Here is a 26,917-nt window from a genome sequence, read left to right as displayed (position 1 = left end):
CATTGGCCAAACCAGTAGAAGGACACCCTGTAAGGGTGGAATTCCAACCATCACCACCATGTTCCTTTCTTTCCATTGACCACCAATGTCAGGGAAGTTTTTGCCATTGTACTGGTTCCTCAAGACCTGAAAATCCTTTTAGGGGTGCCTCTGGGGTACAAAAGGTTGAGAAAGGCTGGCACAAAACTAACGTAAAAAAAAAAGTATTTATTTAAAAAGGTGTATTTTAGAATGTTCCAACCACATAGTATAGATATGGTATTATATTAGAAAATATATCATAAGAAATATTTTAATAGAATAAAATAGAATATATAATAAGAAATAATCACGTATACATAATATACAACAAACAATATTGATAGTATGTTCACAGAAAGGAATAAAATCTCACAGAATAAAAAAAAAATATATAGGATACAATGAAAAGAGAAGAATAATGAGATAGAAATGTGATAATGTTGCAAATTGTGATTGATACAGAGAATAAATAAGTATAGTAAGGTATGGAAAAATGTAATTATTAACAGAACTCGGAAAATGAAATGATTAGCGTCATCCATAATTTGAAAATTGTAAATTAATGTAAAAATGATTAAATTTACACCATCATTCGTGCAATCAGATAATATGACAAATTAGTAGAATAATTAGTAGAATTGGAGGCATTGTGAGTCAGAATGTAAAATTCTTCTCTGCGAGTGCTGGATGTGAAGGTTTTAACGTGGACTTGGGAACCAGATTTTTAAGTGTGATTGTATTATTTGGTTAATTTATGTGTAATGATCTCTAATTTTAATTTAAAATTTTTAAAATTTAAATTTTTGTAGTTTTTATTTTTCTATTTTATATATATATATATATATATATATATATATATATATATATATATATATATATATATATATATATAATAGAAAAATAAAAACTACAAAAATTTAAATTTTAAAAATTTTAAATTAAAATTAGAGATCATTACACATATATACACACATATATATATATATATATATAAATAAAGATATACATACATACACACAGATATATATATTTTTTTCGTTTTAATTTTTTTAAAATTTTATTTAATTTTTTTTTTTTGGGTTCTATCAGTGTTATTAATTCAATGCAGTGTTTTAATAGGGTGGCGGGGTTATTATAGTATAGTATTTGATTTCGTTTTTTAATTCGTATTTATTTCAATTCATATACAGTATATGAATTCGTTCATATTGGTGATTCATGTTATGTTTGTTATTGCGTTTTGCTTTGTACTTCGCGGAGTATAATTGTATTTTGATAAAGTTCCCTTTGGGATTAATGAAGTATTTTGAATCTGAATTCCAACAGCAGAAGCAAGGCAAGTATGAAAAATTGCAAACCTCATTTTCCTGGTTATAAAATAAGAAATATTAACAGTTCTATTTTTTTTTTGTAGTAAGCAGAGTACAGCTGCCTGCTACTGGGAAAGTAAATGGTACTGATAGTGGTACATGGAATCCATTAAAACAAAAAGAAAAAAAAAAAAAGTATAAAAATTTCAGAATCCAGGTGTCATTCTTTGAGACTGACATCTAAAAAACAGGATAATCTTGATATGAGTAGTAATTGTTTTTAGGAAGTCAATAAACAGCAAAAGGGAGGCAGGAATTCTGATGCATCAAACCAATAGGAATCAGCAAAACTGAAAGTTGGAGAAAATTTGCAGATTATCTAATGAAAAATGTTGCCAATACGGAGTCATTGGGAAAAAGGCAGAACTATGGTGGTTTATCTTCTATTTTGTTATTTTATTATTATTTATTTATTTTACATTCCTATTATTTTTATTCTTTCTATTGCTGTCTCCCGGGAGTTTCAACGGAAATCATATGTCTCTAAAACTATGGTGGTTTATATTCTATTTTTTTATTTTATTATTAATATTATTATGTTTCTATTATTTTTATTCTTTCTATTGCTGTCTCCCTAGATTTGCAGCGAAAGTCATATGTCTCCAAAACTATGGTGGTTTATATTCTTTTTATTTTAGGATTATTATTTATTTATTTTATTTGTCTATTATTTTTATTCTTTCTATTGCTGTCTCCCGGGAGTTTCAACGGAAATCATATGTTTCCAAAACTATGGTGGTTTATATTCTATTTTTTTATTTTATTATTATTTATTTTTCTATTATTTTTATTCTTTCTATTGCTGTCTTCCGAGAGTTGCAACGGAAATCATATGTCTCCAAAACTATGGTGGTTTATATTCTTTTTATTTTATGATTATTATTTATTTATTTTATTTGTCTATTATTTTTATTCTTTCTATTGCTGTCTCCTGAGAGTTGCAACAGAAGTCATATGTCTCCAAAATTATGGTGGTTTATAATCAATTTTTTTTTTATTTTATTATTATTATAATTATTAATTTTATTTTTCTATTATTTTTATTCTTTCTATTGCTGTCTCCCAAGAGTTGCAACAGAAGTCATATGTCTCCAGTCACTTGTTTTTTTTTTTATAAATGGCTCCTGATAGTTACAAAAGCTCCTTTTCTCCTGGACCTGTTCTATGCAAAAATTGCCTCATCTGTCCCATTACTTTAATTTTTTTACAGAAAGGAAAAAAATAAAATTAATTAAAAATTACAAAAAGACAGGAGACACCTAAAAATGTATACAAAAAAAGGATAAAACACAGAAGAAATCCCAAATGAAATAAAACAAACTGCCTTAAATACACCCCCTCCCCCCAAAAAAACCATTTTAATTTAACAAAAAAAAAGCAAATTTTTCTCTGTGAGAATTACAAAAATGTCACAAATGGTGAAAATAATTTTGCCAGAATCACTCTGCTTATCCCCATTAACCCAAATGGCTATGAAGAGATAACTTCTACAGGTTTCAAGAGATAGTTTAGCTGTGTGGTCGAGGTTCCCTCGTGTTGTGTTCAGTTGCTGTTTTAGTCTCCAATAAATTTCTATACTACAAACCAAAAATGGAAGTTTATTATAGTGATGGGAAATCTCTCTAATGGGGACATGGGCAAAAACAAAAACACCTTTTTAGTAGCACAAGGAAGGGTTGGAACTTTTCCGATGTTTTTATTGCCGTCCGTACCATTTTGTCCCTCTGAGAAATTCCATTATGGAGATCGGCATGGAGACTTGACAGCTGACAACAATGTAGATGATGAGGGTGAGGGTTTCCAGGTTCTCTGTCCGGCATGGAGGAAACAAACCTTGTTGTTTCCTTAGAACTTAAGTTCTGACTGAGTTTTTGAGTCCTGAGGCTTCGTAGAGCTTTGGTTGGGGTCAAGCCTCCAGCCCTAAGTCCACATTTTTCCCATTAGCCAGGCCTCACTAACTAGTACACTAGCCAAGGCCTTTATATATGTGAGCTGACTGATGCCTCTGAGAAATTCCATTATGGAGATCAGCATGGGGACTTGACAGCTGACAACAATGTAGTTGATGAGGGTGAAGGTTTCCAGGGTCTCTGTCCGGCATGGAGGAAACAAACCTTGTTTTCTTAGAACTTAAGTTCTGATCTGAGTCTTTGAGTCCTGAGGCTTCGTAGAGCTTTGGTTGGGGTCAAGCCTCCAGCCCTAATTCCACATTTTTCCCGTTAGCCAGGCCTCACTAACTAGTACACTAGCCAAGGCCTTTATATATGTGAGCTGACTGATGCCTCTGAGAAATTCCATTATGGAGATTGGCATGGGGACTTGACAGTTGACAATAACGTAAATGATGAGGGTGAAGGTTTCCAGGGTTTCTGTCCGGCATGGAGGAAACAAACCTTGTTGTTTCCTTCAGGGGTGGACTGACAATTCATGGGGCCCCCAGGCAATAGGGGATCATGGGGCCCTTGTGTCCTTGCCCAAACTCAAAAAAGCCTATGAAAAAGGTACCAGGGGCATCTCATGGGGCCCCCTACTGACACCGTGCCCTCGGGCAGTGCCCGAGCTTCCAAATGGTCAGTACGCCCCTGGCTTCCTTATAACTTAAGTTCTGACTGAGTATTTGAGTCCTGAGGCTTTGTGGAGCTTTGGTTGGGGTCAAGCCTTCAGCCCTAAGTCCTCGTTTTTCCCCGTTAGCCAGGCCTTACTAACTAGTCAACTGTCCTCAGGCCTTTATATATGTGAGCTGACTGATGCTACATGCTCTCTCTCATTCTCCACTTACAGAGCTTGGTGCTGGATGAAACGTCTGACTATTGACAGAACACTAAAAAAGTTCACGTGCTACCTGTTTGCTTTGGGGAACCCATAAGGAGGACATCCTTTTAGCCAGGAACTAACATGAGTCTAGTCAGCGGCTTGGGCCAGCCGATGTTTTGTTTGATTTCTGCTATGGACTTGCTGTAAAAAAGCCTCCTGCATTGAATGGCTTGTCTTCTGCCTTGCAGAACAAACCTGCCTGAAAAGTTCCTGGGTGTCCATGTCTCATGCATGGTTCACCACTGCCAATACCAGTTAAGCCTGAGCTCTTTCTACTACATTGACGAAACCCCAAATATCAGCGTCTAGCTCCAAAACAGTCCCTTTCTGGTGGAAATAGAACATTTCATCGTCTGGCAAGCCCAAACACAGCACGCCGTTTGCTTTACCCTGCAGTGTCTGGTCTTGCCAAAAAAAGTTTTATATTGGGCAAACAGTTCTCCTGCTCCTAACCCTCCATTTTTTGAAAGGCGGGATGGAGTTTACTATTCGACAGACTTGTTCCCGAAAGTCCCCTCCAGCAAGAAAACAGAAGAGAGGATTGATACAGGTATTCAGGCTGCACACGGCCATCTCTACGAAGAACAGAGCGTCCGCCCTCTCGATGACCACTGGCTTGTTTTGCATAAACACCCTCAAAACTATGCAGGAGTTCCTGGAGGCATGATAAGGCAGGTAGAGAAGACCAAAAATGACCAACGCCGAGCACATGAGTTTGGTCAATAGACTTCTTTTCTTTAGTCTTTGCAATTCAACCCGTCTTAGTTCACCTACGCTGCTACAGTAGCAGTAGCATAGGGAAGCGAAGGGTAGCAGACACCCAACGGCAGTTGAAATTAAAGAGTACGGTAACGTGATGTGGGTCTTACTGGAGAACACGTAGAGGGAGCAGATTGTTTTATTGTTCTCACAGACTTGGGTTCCAGCCAAGAAGGTTACAGGCAAGCTGCTGATAGATGTCGCCATCCAAATGGTCAAACAGATAAGCAAGGACTGGCGCTTCTTGAGGATCCTCAAAGACCTGAGAGGATGCACGATGGCTAAATAACGATCTATGCTTAAGCAGGTAACAAAATAGATACTGCAGTAATAGCAGATGTGATAAATGGTCCTGGATATTTTACAGGCGGCATCGCCGAAGATCCAGTGGAGATGGTTGAAGTGGTAGTATATCAAGCAAGGGAGGCAAAGGATCCAAGTGACATCAGCTAGGACCAGGTTGAAGAGGAAGATGGTACTTCTGTTCCAACGTTTGATCCGAGCTACCAAGATCCACATGACAGCGAGGTTCAGGGACAATCCCACCAAAAGGATGAAGAGGAAAGTGATGGGGAAGATAATTCTCTGGATAGTCCCAAGGAAGGTGCCGGTTTTCTCACAAAAGTCATCTTCCACACTCTGAAAGAAGAAAAAAAAAAAAGAACCGTCATTTGGGTCAACCAGTAACTCTTTGAATAAAATGTTCTTGAACAAAATCTAAAACCCAAAGCTTTTGGTATATCAAAGCTTACCTATACAAGAAGCCATCATAATGATCAATCGGTAGCTAGCTCCAAATTGTTATCCCAGCTTTCTCTCCTCCACTACAGATGTCCCAACACAGATCTTATATCTGTAGTAACAGATGGGGCCAAAAGGGAGGAGATGGGCATCTGAGTTTGGTGGACTATGGGTTCTTCAGCATGAAAACACATACTTTGTCCAAGTAAGAGAAACCTCAGTTGGCAGGAATACCAGACCATAAAACCAAATACCAGTTTATGGACCAAGTTGGCAGTTAGGTGGCTTGGAGGTGTTCTGGAGCGAAGCCTGGGTAAAAATTGACTTTATGCTTCTGTTGGTCAACAAGGTCAAAGGATGGATGATAGATGCAAGCGACTCATTGGAGCTCAAGTGAATCTGTCATATGCATAGTGCTTGTCCTTGGGTCTGGGTTTTCGGGATGCGGCAAAGTGTGAGAATTTAGTGACTCCTACATTCATAACTAGTAGATCATAAAAGCAAGACTAGTCTTTTTTTTCTACTTGTGATTAAATATGAACTCCAGACAAATGTATATGTATCCTGTGTTACCAAAATTTGTAACTTATATCTGCAAGTATTGGGGACCAGGTTAAGGACCTCGCTTTTGCCCACTGCTTGGTCACCAACCCACCTTCAGCCAGGTGAAGGACCTAAGTTTTGGCCACTGCTTCATCTCCAACCTACATCCAGCCAGGTTGAGGACCTCACTTCTACCCAGTGTTTGGTCACCAACCCTTCCCCGGTCAGGTCAAGAACCTCACTTTTGCCTACTGCTTGGTTACCCCCAGTCAAATCAAGGACCTCACTTCTACCCACTGCTTGGTCACTAACCCTTCCCTAGTCAGGTCAAGAACCTACTACTACTATTATTTCGTCACCAACTTACCCCCCACCGTCTCACTTTTGTCCATTGCTTGGTCTCCTACCCAGTCCCAGCCAGGGTAAAAACCTCAGTTTTGCCCACTGCATGCTCACCAACCCACCCCCAGTAAGGACAAGGACCTCACTTTTGCCCACTGCATTCTCACCAACCCACCCCCAGTAAGGTCTAGGACCTCACGTTTACCCACTGCTTGGTCAGCAACCCACCCCTAGCCAGGTCAAGGACCTAACTTTTATTCAATGCTTGGTCTCCAGCTCACTCCCAGACAGAATAAGGAGCTCGCTCTTTCCCACTGCTTGGTCACCAACCCCCAGTCAGGTCAAAGATCTCACTTTTATCCACTGCTTGTTCACCAACCCACCCCCATCCAGTACGGGGACATTGCATTTGACTACTGCTTGTTCCACAACCCACACCTAGTCAGGTCAAGGACCTAACATTTATCCACTGCTTGACCTCCAACTCACTCCTGACCAGGTTAACGACCTCACTTTTCCCACTGCTTGGCCACCAACCCACCCCCAACCAGGTCAGGGACCTCGCTTTTGCCTACTGCTTTGTCACCAACTTACTCCCAGTCAGGTCAAGGACCTCATTTTTACTCAGTGCTTGGTCACCAACCCACCCTGTCAGGTCAAGGACTTCAATTTTACCCACTGCTTGTTCACAAACCCATCCCCAACCAGGTCAGGGACCTCGCTTCTGTCTACTGCTCGATTAACAACCCACCCCCCGTCAGGTCAAGGACCTCATTTTTACCCAGTGCTTGGTGAGCAACCCATCCCCAACCAGGTCAGGGACCTCGCTTCTGTCTACTGCTCGATTAACATCACACCCCTAGCCAGGTCAAGGACCTCATTTTTATCCACTGCTAGATTTCCAACTCACTACCGACCAGGTTAAGGAGCTCACTTTTTCCCACTCCTTGGTCACCAACCCACCCCCAAGCACTTCAGGGACCTTGCTTCTGCTTACTGCTTGGTCACCAACCTACTTCCAATCTGGTCAAGGACCTCCCTTTTACCCACTGCTTGGTCACCAACCCACCCCCAGCCATGTAAAGTACCTCTCTTTTGTCCACTGCTTGTTTAACAAACCAACCCTAGCCAGGTCAAGAACCTAACTTTTTTATCCAATGCTTGGTCTCCAGTTCACTCCCAAACAGGATAGAAACCTCACTCTTGCCAACTACTTGGTCACCAACCTACCCCCAGTCAGGTCAAGGACCTCACATTTACCTACTGCTTGTTCACTAACCCACCCCTAACCAGGTCAGGGACCTTGCTTCTGCCTACTGCTTGTTTAACAACCCACCCCTATCCAGTTCAAGGATCTTACTTTTATCCACTGCTTGGTTTCCAACTCACTCCCAGCCAAAGACCTCACTTTTTCCCAATGCTTGGTCACCAACCCATCCCCAACCAGGTCGGGGACCTAACTTTTGCCTACTGCTTGGCCACCAATCTACACTCAGTGAGGTCAAGGATCTCACTTTTACCCACTGCTTGGTCACCAACTCACCCCCAGCCAAATCAAGTACCATTCTTTCGTCCGCTACCAGGTGAAGGAGCTCGCTTTTGTTTGCTGCTTGCTCACCAACTCACCTCCAGTCAAGTCAAGGACCTCACTTTTGTCTGCTGCTCGGTCACCAACTGGTCCTCGGCCAGGTCAAGAACTTCACTTTTGCCCAGTCTGGTCATCAACCCACCTCCAGCCCTCTGACATTGGGCAGAGCATAAACCAACAGAAGAGATCATCATTCTGCTCCCACCCATTGTCCTACCACTCCATTACCCAGAGCTTTACAGGGAGCTAATATAGAGCTGGCCTTCGGGTACTTATAACAGCGTTACTTAAAAATACACTTTTTATTAAATCTGTAACTAGATTCAATGTTATTTTTTGCATCATAGAAATCTCTTATAATACATAGCTCCATATTGTGGCCAAATACGGAATTTTCTGGGAAAAAAAACTGCATTTGGCCACTAGATGGCACTAAATATCGTAAAAATCTCTAATAATACTTAGCGCCATCTACTGTCCAAATGCAGAATTTTCTGTTTAAAATCAATAAAAAACAAACAAACATTCAACCAGCACAGGATACAGCCTAATAATATTCGTGTTCTATTTCCTCCATTCCCACAGAACAGAAATATATGAACATTCACTGGGCACAGAACTATGGGAATTCTTTGTAAATCAACCCTTAAAATAATTTTCTTCAACACAAGTAGTGTAGAGGAAAATGGGGGGGGGGGGGGGGGTGCTTTGAAGACACAGAAAAATGGGGGGTTTGGACTTTGTAGAGACAGAAAAATGGGGAGAGGGAGGTTATACTTTGAGGAGATAGGGGGAGGGTATGGGACTAAAATGGGGGAGGGGGTTAGATTTTGGAGAGACAGAAAAATGAGGGGATGGGGATTGGACTTTCAGGAGATAGAAAAATGGGGGGGGAGTGGAGTTGGACTTTGGAGAGACAGCAGAATGGGGGGAGGGAGATTATACTTTGAGGAGATAGAAAAGGGGGGAGGGGGTTAGACTTGGAGAGACAGAAAAATGAGGGGATGGGGATTGGAGTTTGAGGAGATAGAAAAATGGGGGAAGGAGGGTCGGACTTTGACTAAATAGAAAAATGGGGGGGGGGCTGAACTTTGAAGAGACAGAAAAATGGGGGGTTTGGACTTTGGAGAGACAAAAAAATGGGGGGGGGGGGAGGTTAGACTTTGATGAGATGAAAAAATGGGGGGAGGGGGGATTTGATTTTGAAGAGAAAGCAAAATGGGGAGGGGGGTGGAAGGGGTTTTGGACTAAAATGGAGGGAGGGGGTTAGACTTTGGAGAGACAGAAAAATGGGGGGAGGGGGATTGGACTTTGGAGAGAAAGAAAAAAATGTGTGTGCGTGGGGGGGGGGGGGGGGGGGGAGTGTTGGACTTTGGAGAGACAGCAAAATGGAGGGAGGGAGGTTATACATTCTGAAGATAGAAAAATGGGGGGGTTGGAATAAAATGGGGGGAGGGGGCTAGACTTTGGAGAGACAGGAAAATGAGGGAATGTGGACAAAAAATGGGGGAGGGGGGTTGGACTTTGAGGGAGATAGAAAAATGGGGGAAGGGGATTTGAACTTTGGAAAGAATGCATAATGGGGGGAGGGGGGTTGGATTTTGAAGAGAAAGAAAAATGGGGGGAGGGAGATTATACTTTGAGGAGATAGAAAAATGGGGGGGAGGGGTTTGGACTAAAATGGGGGGGAGGGGGGTTGGACTTTGAGGAGATAGAAAAATGTAGGGGAGGGGGGTTGGACTTTAGAGAGACAGCAAAATGGGGAGAGGGGGTTGGATTTTGAGGAGATAGAAAAATGGGGGGGGGGGGGGGTTGGAATTTGGAGACACAGAAAAAAAACAACTGAAAGTGACTGTACAGCCAGAGATGAGCTCCTCACTGTGCTGCTTCTCCTTTCACTGTCTAGATCTAGGTTGGGGGCTGGTCCGGGATGACTTGGGCTCAGAAGAAGTAGGTTGAACCAGTTCATGTGATGTGCCGGGAACATGCTGATAGGAGGAGAGAGAACTGTAACAGAAGATGAGCTCCTCACTGTGCTGCTTCTCCTTTCACTGTCCAGCCACTGGTTGAGGTCCAGGACGACCTGGGCTCAGAGGAAGTGAATTGCATAATGCAATCAGAATGAGGACATCTTCTGTCAGAAAAAAAATACTGCAGGTGAGATCTCCAGATGGAAAGTGCAGCAAGAGATGGTCTTTTAAATGTTATTTTTTGTGAATGGGAAGATAGTTTTTATCGTTTTCTTCGGCTGGAGTTAAGTAATATTAGGAAAGTCGAACTATTAAGTCGGCTCTTCTTTATAATATTCGGTGAAATCACTGACCTGCTCCGAGGAGTCCCCCATCCTCTGACACTCGCCTTCTGGTTTCCTCTCGGAGGTGTTCAGTCCCTTTTCTAGTTGTTTGTTCTGACGTTCGATCCGGGTAACGGCGGGCAGAGAGTGAAATGTGCTGCAACCTGCGCTCTGCCCTCATACTGCGGTCTCTATAGCGAGCGCTCGTCCACACGGCAAAACAAAGAGATTCGTTCCACTGACAAAGGAGCAAAAAAAACAAACTTCCTGGAATTGTCACCGAGGGTGCAAATCGTCCGTCTCCCAGAAGAGTAGAGAATAAAACTCCACCCTGGATACACCGATCGATATGATTCCACCCAGGACTGACCGATCGATATGATTCCACCCAGGACTGACCGATCGATATGATTCCACCCAGGACTGACCGATCGATATGATTCCACCCAGGACTGACTGACCGATCGATATGATTTCACCCAGGACTGACCGATCGATATGATTCCACCCAGGACTGACCGATCGATATGATTCCACCCAGGATCGATATGATTTCACCCAGGACTGACCGATCGATATGATTTCACCCAGGACTGACCGATCGATATGATTTCATCCAGGACTGACCGATCGATATGATTTCATCGATCTATATGATTTCATCCAGGACTGACCGATTGATAACATTCCACCCAGGACTGACCGATTGATAACATTCCACCCAGGACTGACCCGTCAGTCCTGGGTGGAATCATATCGGTCAGTCATGGGTGGAATGTTATCAATCGGTCAGTCCTGGATGAAATCATATCGATCGGTCAGTCCTGGATGAAATCATATAGATCGATGAAATCATATCGATCGGTCAGTCCTGGATGAAATCATATCGATCGGTCAGTCCTGGGTGAAATCATATAGATCGATGAAATCATATCGATCGGTCAGTCCTGGATGAAATCATATCGATCGGTCTATCCAGGGTGGAATCATATCGATCAATCGATCTGATTTCATCCTGGACTGACCGATCGATAACATTCCACCCTGGATTGAACGATGTGAAGGGGATGTCACCCCTCCCCCGCCTTCTCATCCCTCATCATACACTCAGACTCCATCCGGGGGGCTCTAATGTTTTCAGGGCCACATTGCACATTCTACAGATATTTGTAGGTCCAATAAATAAGCCCCCCATTTCACATCAGACCCCCCCGTTCCACCAGAGTCCCCGCTTTCACATTAACAGCCCCCCATCACATGAGAGCCCCCCCACATTCCATCATAGCCCCCCTTTTCACACTAAAAGCCCCCCATCAAATCAGAGCCCTCCCATTCCATCAGAGTCCCCCCCTTTCATATCAAAAGCCCCCCATAACATCAGAGCCCCCCGTTCCATCAGCGTTTGCCCTTTCACATCAAGAGCCCCCCATCACATCAGAGTCCCTCTTTCAAATCAGAAGTCCTCCTTTCACATTAGAAGCCCTCCCATCACACCAGAGTTGCTGGGTAAAATCTTGCAGCAAGCCCTCGGGCCGTAGTTTGGGGCCCCTTGTTTGCATTTACAGTTTTATCTTCCCGTTTTTTCTTTCCTCCTTCACCATGTCACCAATTCCCGGTCACCGACGGCGACGCTGCGCCCAATCACAGAACACACCAGGCGACGCTGCGCCCAATCACAGAACACACCAGGCGACGCTGCGACCAATCACAGAACACACCTGGAGACGCTGCGACCAATCACAGAACACACAAGGAGACGCTGCGACCAATCACAGAACACACCAGGAGACGCTGCGCCCAATCACTGAACACACCAGGAGACGCTGCGCCCAATCACAGAACACACCTGGAGACGCTGCGCCCAATCACAGAACACACCAGGAGACGCTGCGCCCAATCACAGAACACACCAAGAGATGCTGCGCCCAATCACAGAACACACCAGGAGACGCTGCGCCCAATCACAGAACACACCAGGAGACGCTGCGCCCAATCACAGAACACATCAGGAGACGCTGCGCCCAATCACAGAACACACCAGGAGACGCTGCGCCCAATCACAGAACACACCAGGAGACGCTGCGCCCAATCACAGAACACACAAGGAGACGCTGCGACCAATCACAGAACACACCAGGAGACGCTGCGCCCAATCACTGAACACACCAGGAGACGCTGCGCCCAATCACAGAACACACCTGGAGACGCTGCGCCCAATCACAGAACACACCAGGAGACGCTGCGCCCAATCACAGAACACACCAAGAGATGCTGCGCCCAATCACAGAACACACCAGGAGACGCTGCGCCCAATCACAGAACACACCAGGAGACGCTGCGCCCAATCACAGAACACATCAGGAGACGCTGCGCCCAATCACAGAACACACCAGGAGACGCTGCGCCCAATCACAGAACACACCAGGAGACGCTGCGCCCAATCACAGAACACACCAGGAGACGTTTCTCTTTCAGTGAAATTTTATTTCCATTATTCGCAGAAATTGTAACAAAGTATAAAAAAACCACAAAAGCAGCTGAGAGAAGAAACCAGAGCGAGGTGCAAAAAGTACAAAAAGATTCGCCCAACCCGATCTTCTCATCGAAGACACAAAGAGCCGACCAATCAGAACAGAGCACGCCATCCCTTCTACCGCATGTCCCATTTCTACAATCGCCATGGCGATGCGTCTTACAGAAATGCTGCAATGGCAGAACAATCGGTATAGAATCTTAGCGGGAAATGATGTCGGCTACGAGATTTACAGAAAAAGTCATCGGATGTAACTTTATTGTTCCGGACAGACACGCGGGTTCGACTGCAAACGATTTGCTGCAACGATGTCTCCAGCATTCGCGCGTCCGATGGGAATAATCGCCGTAATTTGGAGGTTGTCCGTGATTCTCAGCTCCAGGAAAATACTGCATTATGGCCACTAGATGGCGGTGAGGATCCTCTATTCCTATGATCCTCAGCTCCACCTAGTGGCCATAATGAGTCATTTTCCTGAAAGACCCCAATCAGGAATACAATTGTGCCACATTAGGGCCACTAGATGGAGCCGATGATCTAACATGTTTACTGTCTATGATTCTCAGCTTCACCTAGTGGCAATAAGGCACCACTTTCCTGAAATACACCAATGAGGAACCCAATTGTGCTACAATATGGCCACTAGATGGAGCTGATGATCTAAGATTTACTTTCTATGATCTTCAGCTCCACCTAGTGGCCATAACGAGTTATTTTCCTGCAATGCCCCAATCAGGAGTCCAATCCTGCCCTATTAGGGCCACTAGATGCCAATGATCTAACATGTTTACTTTCTATGATTCTCAGCTCCACCTAGTGGCCATAATGAGTCATTTTCCTGCAATGCCCCAATCAGGAGTCCAATCGTGCCACATTAGGGCCTCTAGATGGAGCCGATGATCTAACATGTTTACTTCTAATGATTCTCAGCTCCATCTAGTGGCCATTATCAGCATATGTTTACTTTCTATGATTCTCAGCTCCTCCTAGTGGCCATAATGAGTCATTTTCCTGAAATGCCCCAATCAGGAGTCCAATCGTGCAACATTATGGCCACTAGGTGGAGCCGATGATCTAACATGTTTACTTTCTATGATTCTCAGCTCCACCTAGTGGCCATAATGAGTCATTTTCCTGAAATGCCCCAATCAGGAGTCCAATCGTGCAACATTATGGCCACTAGATGGCGCTAATGATGTTCTATTCCTATGATCCTTAGCTCCACATAGTGGCCATAAGGCATCATTTTCCTGAAACAGCCCAATCAGGAATCCAATCGTACCAAAATATGGCCACTAGGTGGAGCTGATGATCTAACATGTTTACTTTTTATGATTCTCAGCTCCACCTAGTGGCCATTATGAGTCATTTTTCTGAAAGACCCCAATTAGGAACCCAAGTGTGCCACGTTATGGCCACTAGATGGAGCCGATGATCTAACATGTTTACTTCTGAGTCTCAGCTCCATCTAGTGGCCATTTTCAGCATTTTTCCAACTGGGGAATTACAGGGTAATGCAGAATCATGGCCACTAGATGGAGCTGGTGACCATAGGAAATAAACGGACAAATTACGGCAGTTTCTCGCAATGCCTGTGCGAATGTTTAGGACAATGTCACAGCAATTTCTTTTTTTTATACAGACCTTTTACGAACTCCTCCCATCTGACACATTTCAGCCATGGAGGAGGTCCCAGGGCGTGGACTCCATGTCTGTCTAGAACAATAAAGTTACATCCATTTTGAATGGGCTGTCACCCGATTGATTGGCAGATCGGGTCGCGAGAGGAGCCCCTGCCTGGCTTTGAGCACCCAGCTCACCTAGAGGGTGACCCCATAGCATGGGCTAACGAGCGGCCATGGCGGCCATCTTTCTTCATTGATCAGTGTGGTATATATTGTTGCTGGTCAGGATGAAATGTTTCTACAGATTTATTGGCATTTAGAGGGCAGAAATCCTGCTTGTATTTAAAGGGTAAGTCCACCTAAACCTGGCGTGTTTCAGCTGTGGGTGGACCCATCGCCCTTAGATATCGCAGCCAAGTTCCCTGCCCCACCCCCACGGAGTCTCACTTCACTCTCTATTGCTTCAGGTAAAAGGAGAACTTAGCAGGAAGAGCTAAATCCCTGAAAGCCTGCCAGGGGGGCGGAGTTGAGAACACGGCTGCCGGTGGGAGGAGTTGAGAACACGGCTGCCAGTGGGCAGAGCTGGGAGCACAACTGCAGAGGCTGAGTTTCCGAGGGCTCAGGCTGCACAGCAAAAGGTAATCTGAGAGATTTGACCAATTCTTGGACGACACCGCATTAGGGCGGAGCAGCCCAGGAAATTTTCAGCAGCTCAAGCTTTCTACTAGCGGTTAATCGCTAAGAGTAGCAATTTTAAAAAAAAAGTCTGTGCTTTTCAGCCATGAGCTATCATCAGGTGGTTGTTATAGCACTGCTCTGTTCTTTGAAAAAAAAAATTAATTCAGCAGTTTTCAGAGACAAACTGTAAAATAGCTCCACCCGCTGGACGATCGTGGTTACAGCACAGAAGGAAAACAATAAAAACAACATAAAATGTCACATATTGGAAAAGTCTGTCGACAAGAGATTCGTACAGAAGCTTCCTTTACTAGAAACGCTCAAACCACTGACATAAAGGTGCAAATTTCTGCCACAGATGTTTGGCAGTTTTTAATCCATTGACAGTATAATAACCATAAAAATCTAGAAAAAAAATAAAAAAATCAGAAAAAAAAATCAGAAAGAGAAAAAAAAAAGAATCAAAACAGAAAAAAAAATCTCCACGATCCACACAAAAATATTTTTTTGCATCACACCTAAAAGGTTTAAAGTTTGAAAAATAGGAAAAAAAAATGTAAAAAATGACAATATAAAAATTTTTTGGGTGGGGGGAGTTTTTAAAGGGTCTGTCAACACAAAAAAAAAAAGCTGACGGTGCTGAAGCGGCTTCCAGCTAAGCGCCCCCTGTTCTACAATCTAAGATAATAAAAAATAAATAAAAATTAAAAAAAAAATTAAACACAGCAGGGGAGGTCGCCATCTTTGCGTTTGACATCAGCGGAAGGGGCGGAGCTGCAAGCTCCTGCCAGTTAGCCTGCTGGAGTCTCGGTCGCGAGATTTTCATGGGCCCGCCCCTTTAAGCGCCCCTATCCTAGACCTATACATTTATTTATATTTATATATCATCACCGCAATGCACAAAGGGAACGTTCTGCAGGCACTTCAGGAGTTACAGATCGAGGTAAGCAGTGATCCGGACAGTCGACAAGCACAGAATTGTGAGCGGGGAGAGAAAAATCGGCCGCTAATCTCTGTGCGGCCACCTAGGTGGCGCTATGCACAACATGCATATTTGCTGCATACATTGAAAAAAAATACTTTTCAAGAATTAGGTTTCTTTTTTTTTTTTCCATAAACAGACAAAATACTGAAATGGAACAGCAGAAGAGACCAGGAGATGGATTTGTTTGGCTTGGGTTAGACAATGGAACATATATATTTTTTTTTTTTTTTGAGCACCAATTTTTTTTTTTTTTTAATGCCCAAATTTTTTTTTCTTTTTTTTTGTACATTACATTGTACATTTTTTTTTTGTGGTGAAAGAGTTAAACAGATTACAGATATTATAATGTTACAGATATTCAAGATTAAAAAGTATATGCAGCGTGGTGCAAAAATGATATTTACATATATATATATAAATTTTTTGGGGGTTCAGATTTTCTTGCGTTTTTTCTTTTATATTACATTGTACATTTTTGTAGTGAAAGAGTTAAAACAGATTACAGATATTATAATGTTACAGCTATTGAAGATTAAATAAGAAGTATATGTAGTCTGGTGCAAAAAAAAAAAAAAATAATTATATATATATATATATATATATTACACATACACTTTGTTTTAATGCAAATTTTTTTCATATATATATATATATATAAAAAAAAAAATATATATATATATATATATATATATATATATATATGACACATACACTTTTTTTTGCAAGGAAATATGAAGCAAAAAAAAAAAAAAAAAAAATATATATATATATATATAAATGAAAAAAATTTGCATTAAAAAAAAAAAGTGTATGTGTAATATATATATATATATATATATATATATATATATATATAAAATTTATTTATTACACATACAATTTTTTTTTAATGCAGATTTTTTTCATATATATATATATATATATATATATATTTTTTTTTTTTTTTTTTTGCTTCATATTTCCTTGCAAATTTTTTTTTATTGCATTGTATATTTTTTGTGGTGAAAGAGTTACAACAGATTACAGATATTATAACATTACACATACTGAAAATTAAATAGGACGTATATGTAGTCTGGTGCAAAAATGATATTTTTATATATATATATATATATATATATATATATATATATATATATATATATATATATATATATATATATATATATAATTTTTTTTTTTTTTTTTTTTTTTAAAGAGTGCTTCATATTTCCTTGCAGGTTTTTTTTTCTTTTAAGGCTAAAATGTACTGACAGGTATCCTAATACAAACTTACAGGTTCATGGCATTTATACAGGTTTACAAAACAGCAAATGCAAAAAACAACAACAAAAAACAAGGCACATAACACAGAAGGGTCTTGGCATTGGACATTTAAAAAAAATTTCAAAAACATCACTTTAAATAGGAATAAATTTAGCTTCTTCTTTACATAGATTTATTCATGCAAAAAACCAGTCACTGCTGTGAAATTCTTCATAAAATGCTCTCACTGGAACATAAAGCACTTCCGCGAGGTAGCCCTGGATGAAAAAAAAAAAAAAAAAAAAAAAAAAAAGCTATCGAACTGCTGAAGCCATACGATTTCCTGAACAATAACCACATTTGCTGTCAATGGCGTCCGCAGGAAATCAAGATCTGTAGATGATGACTTCCTGCATAGAGGTGACACAACACACAGAAAAAAAAAAAAATGATGGCTTTGAGGTTTTTTTTCTTGTCAATAACCGCCCTTCAGGAAATGTCAGTTGGCTTTCATTCAATATTTAGAGTTGTCCTTTAGATCCTAACGATGCCGCAAAAAATTATAGCGCTTGCAATGGTCACAAAACTTCAACCCCTTGAAAGAAAAAAAAAATGCTTTTGAGGTGCCGTGACTAATTTAGTGATTTTTTTTTTTTCTTTAAAGGAATTTTTAATTTATTTTTTAAAATAAAAAGGTGCAATGCCTAAAAAAAATATTAACTGTTCACATTTTCTTTAAAAAAAAAAACAAAAAAAAAAAAACAACAAAGTTACTTCAATAGATTATTGATGTCTGTTTAAAATAAAGGTGCACTTTTTAAAAAAAAAAAAATTCACAACCAACTGTAGGTTTTTTTTTCTAAATTACTATGTTTCACAATTATTTTTAAAGGGACTTTTAAATAAAGATGCAATGCTTAAAATTTGTTTAAATTTTTACATTTGCTTTACAACAATTCCAAATGTACTTAAACAGATTTGTTTTCATGTCCCTTTAAAAATACAATTTGCATTTATTTTTTAGGAGACTTTGAAATAAAGATGCAAATCTTAAAAATTTAAAAAATAGCTGTTAAATTTTTCTTTTAAAAAATCCAAATGTAATCCTTCCGCTGGATCAACTGTGGGTGGAGGATTATAACTTTTTTTTTTTTAATGGTTGAACTGGATGGACTTTTGTCTTTTTTCAGCTATTAACTATGTAATCCAAATACAAAATGTACTTAAACAGATTTATTTTTATGCCCATCAAATTTTTGATTTGCCAATCTAAAAGTATTATAGGAATAGCTCCAACTCAAAACAAAATAGTCCCATGGTATGAAAAACAAAAAAATAACACTTTTGGGGATTTAATGGCTAATTTTGTATTTTTAAGGAACTTTTTAAAATAAAGGTACACTGCTTAAAATTTAAAACCAAAAGTACAATTGTTTTTTAAATGAATAATTGAGCATTTATTTTTAAATAAACGCGCAATGCTAAAAAAAAAAAAGAACAATTAACTGTTTAAATTTTCTTCAGAAAAAGTCCAAATGTACTTAAAATATTTTTAAAAAATTCATTTGAAAATTTGATACACAAAAATACTTGTTTTAAGTACATTTGGACTTTTTCTTAAGAAAATTTAAACAGTTAATTGTTCTTTTTTTTTTTAGCATTGCACATTCATTTAAAAATAAATGCTCAATTAGTCATTTAAAAAACAATTGTAGTTTTGGTTTTAAATTTTAAGCAGTGTACCTTTATTTTAAAAAGTTACTTACAAAATACAAAATTAGCCACGGCACCCCCAAAAGTATTATTTTTGGTTTTCGTACCATAGGACCACTTTTCTTTTTAGTTGTTAAAACAAGTATTTTTGTGTATCAAATTTTCAAATGAATTTTTTTAAAATATTTTATTTGAAAATTTGATACACATAAATACTTGTTTTAACAACTAAAAAGAAAAGTGGTCCTATGGTACGAAAACCAAAAATAATACTTTTGGGGGTGCCGTGGCTAATTTTGTATTTTGTAAGTAACTTTTTAAAATAAAGGTACACCGCTTAAAATTTAAAACCAAAACTACAATTGTTTTTTAAATGACTAATTGAGCATTTATTTTTAAATAAATGTGCAATGCTAAAAAAAAAAAGAACAATTAACTGTTTAAATTTTCTTCAAAAAAAGTCCAAATGTACTTAAAACAAGTATTTTTGTGTATCAAATTTTCAAATTAATTTTTTAAAAATATTTTAACAACTAAAAAGAAAAGTGGTCCTATGGTACGAAAACCAAAAATAATACTTTTGGGGGTGCCGTGGCTAATTTTGTATTTTGTAAGTAACTTTTTAAAATAAAGGTGCACTACTTAAAAATTCAAAACCAACAGTACATTTTTTTTAAATGACTAATTCAGCATTTATTTTTAAAGGGACTTTTAAATTTGTAAACATTGCACCTATAATTCAAAAACTAACTGTATGAATTATCTTCACTAAAATTCAAAAGGTACTTAAAACAAAATTATTTTTTGTGTCTATCAATTTTTTTTATATTTTAACTAAAAAAAAAAACAAACAAACAAAATAAAAAAACAGTCCCATGATATGGAAAAAAAATCACTTTTGAGGTGCCATGGCTATTTTTGATTTTTTTTTCTTAAGAAACCTTTTAAAGTAAAGCTTCACTGCTTAAAAATTCACACCCAACTGTTCAAAAAAAAAAATTTTAATCACTAATTTTGCATTTATTCTTAAGGAGACTTAAATAAATGTGCAATGCTTACAAAATTTTACAACTAGCTGTTTAAATTGTATTACAAAAATTCCAAATGTACTTAAAACATGTAGTTCTATTTATGTCTATCACATTTTTTGACTTACTGATCTAAAAAATATTTTTTAAAATGGCTGCAACTAAGAAAAAAGTCTGTGGTATTAAAAAAAATTCCAATGGTAAAAAAAAAAAAAAAAAATGTTTTATATAGTGCACAGCTGATTTAAAAATATTATACCCCATGGTAATAAGTCACGTAGTTGGCTACCTTTAGAATTTTCCAAGACCAGAAGGTTTCGCCAAATTTAAACCCCGTAGACGGTCAAAAGGCCTACAAGAGGATTGTAGAGTGCAAAGGAAAAAGGTGTATGGCTCAGAATCGATTTATAGGCTCCACAATTGTAGGGATTCCTCAAAATTAGAAAATTTAAGGCAGAACTCCGGGCAATAAAATAATAAAATTCCTAATTTCTTAAATTTCTGAATAATTTTTAATTTTTTTTATTTTTTTTGAGGAATGTAATAAAGTGGTCAAGTGGTGGCCACTCCAATATCATTCTTCTCCTTTCTGTGGTATGGTGGTGGGCAAGGAGCAATGGTGACTCGGTGACTACACGTGCCAGAAGTCTGTGTGGTTCAAGCTGTTGTGGGAGTGGCCTTTGTGCTGTTTTGGCCAGTAATGAAGACGGATGGCTGCATCATTATGCCCCGCCCACCCCCTTGAAAATCGATCAAACTGGAGTTCTGCTTTGATACTCAAGGTTTGGCTGTTTGTTGAAGAACGTTACGTTGATGCTTTTGTGGCCCTTTGAGGGCCCCGTAATCCTGAAGGCAGGTGGCATGTTGTTTTTTTTTTTTGGTGACCACCATACGCAAGAGCGGCTGTGACGGAGGACTTCAACTCCTCAAAATATCTCCAAAAAAAAATTTCCGTAGAGCGTTTGGTTTTCAGCGCAACGTCCAACGAGACATCGAATTGAAGTCGTAGCTCGTGGCCTGGAAAGTGTCACGTGTTCTGGAAGGTGGGTTGGCCGATGCTACATGGCCTCCGAGAGCTGGACTTTCCCCTTGGTGGCGATGACCTCCTTGTCCACCTCGGCACAGTTGTTCTTCTCGCGGAACTTCTCCTGCAGCCTGCTCAGCTCGTATTCGTGGAGGATCCTCTGCGTCAGGTACTTCTCACGCTTGACTCTGGCCTTCACGTCGGACGGGACGTCGGGAATCAGCCAAGCCACGAAGAACTTGACCACGAACACCACGTGCTGCAAGCAGGACACACAGGAACATTCATTATGGAGACGGCTACTTCAACCTAACATGGAACTCATGCCATAAAAAAAAACAAAACAAAAAAAAACAAAACAAAAAAACAACAATTAAGAGTTCCAATCCATATTCGGTTTTGTGGAACGATCGATCCCTCTTTGTTCTGGTGACTTCTCTCACTTGAACTAAAAGTGATGGAGATCTAGAAGTTGTCACCAGAACAAGGATACAAGGGAAGCAGAAGAAGGGAAGCGCCATCTAAGGGCAGCAAATCAACCATTTCTATTAAGCTCGTAAATTGGCACCTCGCGTGTAAATATGGCGACGTTCAGGTGGTGACAGGCGAGATGCCAATTTACCAGCTTAATAGAAATGGTTGATTTGCTGCCCTTAGATGGCGCTTCCCTTCTTCTGCTTCCCTTCTCCTGCTTCCCTTCTGTGTCTAGAGTTGGATTCTAACACTTGGATAGCCGCCACGAGCTGGAAGCGGATCACAGGAGTGTTTTCATTGGGCTCCACATTGGACTTTTATCAGGCTCCGCAGATGGTCTGGGGGACAGGAGATGGTCTCGGGGACAGGAGTTGGTCTGGAGGGACAGAAGTCGGTCTGGGGGGACAGAAGTCGGTCTGGGGGGCTTTTATTGGGCTCTGCATTGGAATCCGCAGATGGTCTGGGGGACAGGCGCTGGTGTGGGGGACAGGAGATGGTCTGGGGGACAGGCGCTGGACTCGGGGGACAGGCGCTGGTCTGGGGGGACAGGAGTCGGTCTGGGGGGACAGGAGTCGGTCTGGGGGGCTTTTATTGGGCTCTGCATTGGAATCCGCAGATGGTCTGGGGGACAGGCGCTGGTGTGGGGGACAGGAGATGGTCTGGGGGACAGGCGCTGGACTCGGGGGACAGGCGCTGGTCTGGGGGGACAGGAGTCGGTCTCGGGGGACAGGAGATGGTCTCGGGGGACAGGCGCTGGTCTCGGGGGACAGGCGCTGGTCTCGGGGGACAGGCGCTGGTCTCGGGGGACAGGCGCTGGTCTCGGGGGACAGGGGATGGTCTGGGGGGACAGGAGATGGTCTGGGGGGACAGGAGATGGTCTGGGGGACTTTTATTGGGCTCTGCATTGGACTCCGCAGATGGTCTGGGGGACAGGCGCTGGTCTCGTGGACAGGAGATGGTCTGGGGGGACAGGAGTCGGTCTGGGGGGGGACAGGAGTCGGTCTGGGGGGGGACAGGAGTCGGTCTGGGGGGGGACAGGAGTCGGTCTGGGGGGGGACAGGAGTCGGTCTGGGGGGGGGGGGGACAGGAGTCGGTCTGGGGGGGGGGGACAGGAGTCGGTCTGGGGGGGGGGACAGGAGTCGGTCTGGGGCGACAGGAGACGGTCTGGGGGGGCAGGCGTCGGTCTGGGGGGACAGGCGTCGGTCTGGGGGGACAGGCGTCGGTCTCGGGGACAGGCGTCGGTCTCGGGGACAGGCGTCGGTCTCGGGGACAGGCGTCGGTCTCGGGGACAGGCGTCGGTCTCGGGGACAGGCGTCGGTCTCGGGGACAGGCGTCGGTCTCGGGGAGTCGGATGCACAAGATGTGTCCTAAGAAACCTTAGTAAAGTTTTTTATTACGTTGTAAATCCTCAAGTGGAGTAAAACGTTTTCCTTTTTTCATTTCTATTTTTCACAATCTGTCATTCTACACATTCTTCTGCCCTTCAAACTGATTTCCCAGATTAAAGCCGGCCACGCACGGGTCGAACTTCGAAAGAATCTTTTCTAAGAATTTTCGTTTGAATTTTGCACCATTAGTGGGCCACAGCAACGGACGAATTTTGAGTGATCGGGCATGTTGGAAATGTTTTGAAAAAACAAACGAATTTCTAATTAATGATTGGAGAATCGTGCATGAAATAAAATTAAAGGAATTTCAAAATCAATGGTGGCGCCATCGGGTTATAAAGCGCACAAAATTTACGATTTTCTAAAGAAAATTTGTTCGGAATTCGACCCGTGTATGGCCTGTATTAACCCCCTTCTGTTTTTTTTTTCTTGAAATAAGCTTATTCAGCCCGGGTTGACCAGCTCCTCCAGCGCTCCCAAGATGGCGGCACGATGGCGATATGGCGATATGGCAGGCACACTTACCTCCATAATGATGATGAAGGCCATTTTGGCAGCCAGGATGTGCCAGAACTGCATGGTGTGCAGATATCTCTTCTCGTGTTCCGGAGGATAGCGATAATCTCGGTACCTGGCCGGCAAAAGGAAAAAAAAAAAAAGAAAAAATCTCGAATTGATTTGAATAGTTTTTTTGCCATCTGTGTTCCTATGGGAGAGATTTGCCCAAAACAGGAAGTGATGTGAGATCTCTCCCATCACAGACCTAATGTCTTCATTGCCGTCTGTTCTCCCCTGTCCCCGGTGTTCACACTGTCTGGGTGTCACAGGGACAGAAAGTCAGTAAAAAAAAAAATTATAATAAAAAAAATATATATATATATATATATATATATATATATATATCCGGACTGGAAGGGGGGGAAAGTGTCCGGACTGGAAGGGGGTGAAAGTGTCCGGACCGGAAGGGGGGGAAAGTGTCCGGACCGGAAGGGGGGGAAAGTGTCCGGAGTGGAAGGGGGGGAAAGTGTCCGGAGTGGAAGGGGGGGAAAGTGTCCGGAGTGGAAGGGGGGGAAAGTGTCCGGACTGGAGGGGGGGGAAAGTGTCCGGACTGGAAGGGGGGGGGGGAAAGTGTCCGGACTGGAAGGGGGGGGAAAGTGTCCGGAGTGGAAGGGGGTGAAAGTGTCCGGAGTGGAAGCGGGGAAAGTGTCTGGACTGGAAGGGGGGGGAATGTGTCTGGACTGGAAGGGGGGGGAATGTGTCTGGACTGGAAGGGGGGGGAATGTGTCTGGACTGGAAGGGGGGGGAATGTGTCTGGACTGGAAGGGGGGGGAATGTGTCTGGACTGGAAGGGGGGGGAATGTGTCTGGACTGGAAGGGGGGGGAAAGTGTCTGGACTGGAAGGGGGGGGAAAGTGTCTGGACTGGAAGGGGGGGGAAAGTGTCTGGACTGGAAGGGGGGGGAAAGTGTCTGGACTGGAAGGGGGGGGAAAGTGTCCGGACTGGAAGGGGGGGGAAAGTGTCCGGACTGGAAGGGGGGGGAAAGTGTCCGGACTGGAAGGGGGGGGAAAGTGTCCGGACTGGAAGGGGGGGGAAAGTGTCCGGACTGGAAGGGGGGGGAAAGTGTCCGGACTGGAAGGGGGGGGAAAGTGTCCGGACTGGAAGGGGGGGGAAAGTGTCCGGACTGGAAGGGGGGGGAAAGTGTCCGGACTGGAAGGGGGGGGAAAGTGTCCGGACCGGAAGGGGGTGAAAGTGTCCGGACCGGAAGGGGGTGAAAGTGTCCGGACCGGAAGGGGGGGAAAGTGTCCGGACCGGAAGGGGGGAAAGTGTCCGGACTGGAAGGGGGGGAAAGTGTCTGGACTGGAAGGGGTGTGGGGGGGGGGGTGGCGGGGAGTGTCCGGACATGAAGGGGGGGTGGGGGGGAGTGTCCGGACATGAAGGGGGGGGGAGTGTCCGGACATGAAGGGGGGGGGAGTGTCCGGACATGAAGGGGGGGAGGGAGTGTCCGGACATGAAGGGGGGGAGGGAGTGTCCGGACATGAAGGGGGGGAGGGAGTGTCCGGACATGAAGGGGGGGAGGGAGTGTCCGGACATGAAGGGGGGGAGGGAGTGTCCGGACATGAAGGGGGGGAGGGAGTGTCCGGACATGAAGGGGGGGAGGGAGTGTCCGGACATGAAGGGGGGGAGGGAGTGTCCGGACATGAAGGGGGGGAGGGAGTGTCCGGACATGAAGGGGGGGAGGGAGTGTCCGGACATGAAGGGGGGGAGGGAGTGTCCGGACATGAAGAGGGGGGGGTGTGTGGACATGAAGGGGGGGGGGGGGGGAGTGTCCGGACATGAAGGGGGGGAGGGAGTGTCCGGACATGAAGGGGGGGAGGGAGTGTCCGGACATGAAGAGGGGGGGGGTGTGTGGACATGAAGGGGGGGGGGGGGGGGGAGTGTCCGGACATGAAGGGGTTAACTAAACAATGAATTTTCTAGTAAGAGACGAAGGGTGACGTCTCGGAAATCCCACCTGCATTGGGTGACATTCATCAGGTTTTCCAGCGGCATGCTTTTCTCCATAAAGTCAGAGACATTGAACACAGACAGGCTACTGCTGATGTAGCCGGACATGGAGACCCCCTCATTCTCGGAATAGGCGTAGTAGTAGACCAGGCGTGGGATCATGTCGGAGGTGAAAGCCACGATAAAAGCCTAGGGGAAGAAAGACGTCATTAAATAAAGGATTAAAAAAAAAAAAAAAGTCAGTCAATGTAAACCCTAACTGGATGACATTTGGCGCTCTGCAAAACATTCGTTGTTTGGATGGCAGAAACGTTGGTGCAAACTGAACAAACTTCAACCATTTCGATGGATTCCTGTATCATTAGCTCCACCTAGTGGCTAAATTTTGGTATATTTGGTCACTGCGGTATTTCAGAAAACTACCGCATTTTGGCCAGTAGATGGAGCCAATGATACAGGAGTTAATGTATTCGGAGACATAGGGTCCAGGTTGCATGAATGTTTCTACCATTTGTGCAATAAATGGTTTATAAATAGACCCCTCCTATGCTTTTTGGACTTTCTTCCATCAACAATTATCATTTCTCAAAATAAGATCCTTGTTTTTGCCTTTTTTTTGGTTATTTGTTGAATTTCAGTGCTGCTGATCTCCCGCAGCCTCTTTGTTAGGGATGAGTTTCAGGTTCCACAAACTAAGATAATACTCCTCTCCAGAGCCCTACATACTGATGCAAGCAGTGGGCTGACTCTTGGGAGGAGTTATGCAAATATCAAAATGCCATGATGGGTGGGTCCCAGTCTGGATAAGTGGGCGTTCCTAAGCAGGCTGTATTTGCATAGGTAACACCCACATATGCTACGGAGCCTCTCTGATCGAAAGACTTGAAATCCATTCAATGAAATAGTACGGGCCGGGAAGAGTCAGGCTGCAGAGAAAAGAACTAGATGACATTGGTTGTCTTCCAGCCAGGAGGTGAGGCGGGCTCTATCTGAGCAGTTTCTAATACACGTTGGGAGAAACTCACAACTGATTACTCTCAGTTCCCTGTAAATTTTCATCTCCATAATAACCCTTTGATGCTCCTCCTGACTTCAATGGCTGGCGGTTAAGACACCACTGTTCTATAATCTTTTTACGCAAGGACACATCCCCAGCATCCCAAGATGCATCTCTGCTGGCCATTGTGTGCTGCAGATTGTAGCTGCGCAATCTACCAATCAGTTGATATTAGAGTGGATGCTGCAGATT

At 42.7% G+C, this 26,917-nt stretch overlaps 2 protein-coding genes across 2 annotated transcripts in view; both read right to left on the bottom strand.

Moving 5' to 3' along the window:
• LOC149430877 (P2Y purinoceptor 1-like) overlaps positions 1-8,312 on the bottom strand; it is a 29,469-nt gene extending 21,157 nt beyond the window's left edge. Inside the window, exons 1-2 of the mRNA XM_089665965.1 lie at positions 8,241-8,312; positions 4,704-5,603 (exon numbers count right to left, since the gene is read on the bottom strand). Of these exons, the coding sequence (XP_089522091.1) occupies positions 4,704-5,603; positions 8,241-8,312 (972 nt within the window). The remainder of the gene's footprint in view (positions 1-4,703; positions 5,604-8,240) is intronic.
• Positions 8,313-20,784: 12,472 nt separating this feature from the next.
• Positions 20,785-26,917, bottom strand: part of LOC149430876 (anoctamin-5-like) — a 44,297-nt gene continuing 38,164 nt past the window's right edge. The window contains exons 16-18 of the mRNA XM_089665966.1: positions 25,676-25,857; positions 23,690-23,795; positions 20,785-21,561 (exon numbers count right to left, since the gene is read on the bottom strand). Coding sequence (XP_089522092.1) covers positions 21,337-21,561; positions 23,690-23,795; positions 25,676-25,857 — 513 coding nt within the window. The 3' untranslated portion in view covers positions 20,785-21,336. The remainder of the gene's footprint in view (positions 21,562-23,689; positions 23,796-25,675; positions 25,858-26,917) is intronic.

The sequence above is a fragment of the Staurois parvus genome, unplaced genomic scaffold (genome assembly GCF_062004578.1).
Source record: "Staurois parvus isolate SC_StPar_1 unplaced genomic scaffold, SC_StPar_1.0 ptg002438l, whole genome shotgun sequence".
NCBI classification, from domain to species: domain Eukaryota; kingdom Metazoa; phylum Chordata; class Amphibia; order Anura; family Ranidae; genus Staurois; species Staurois parvus.
Note: the sequence above shows the minus strand (reverse complement) of the source record. Positions and strands in the feature narration are given on the sequence as shown.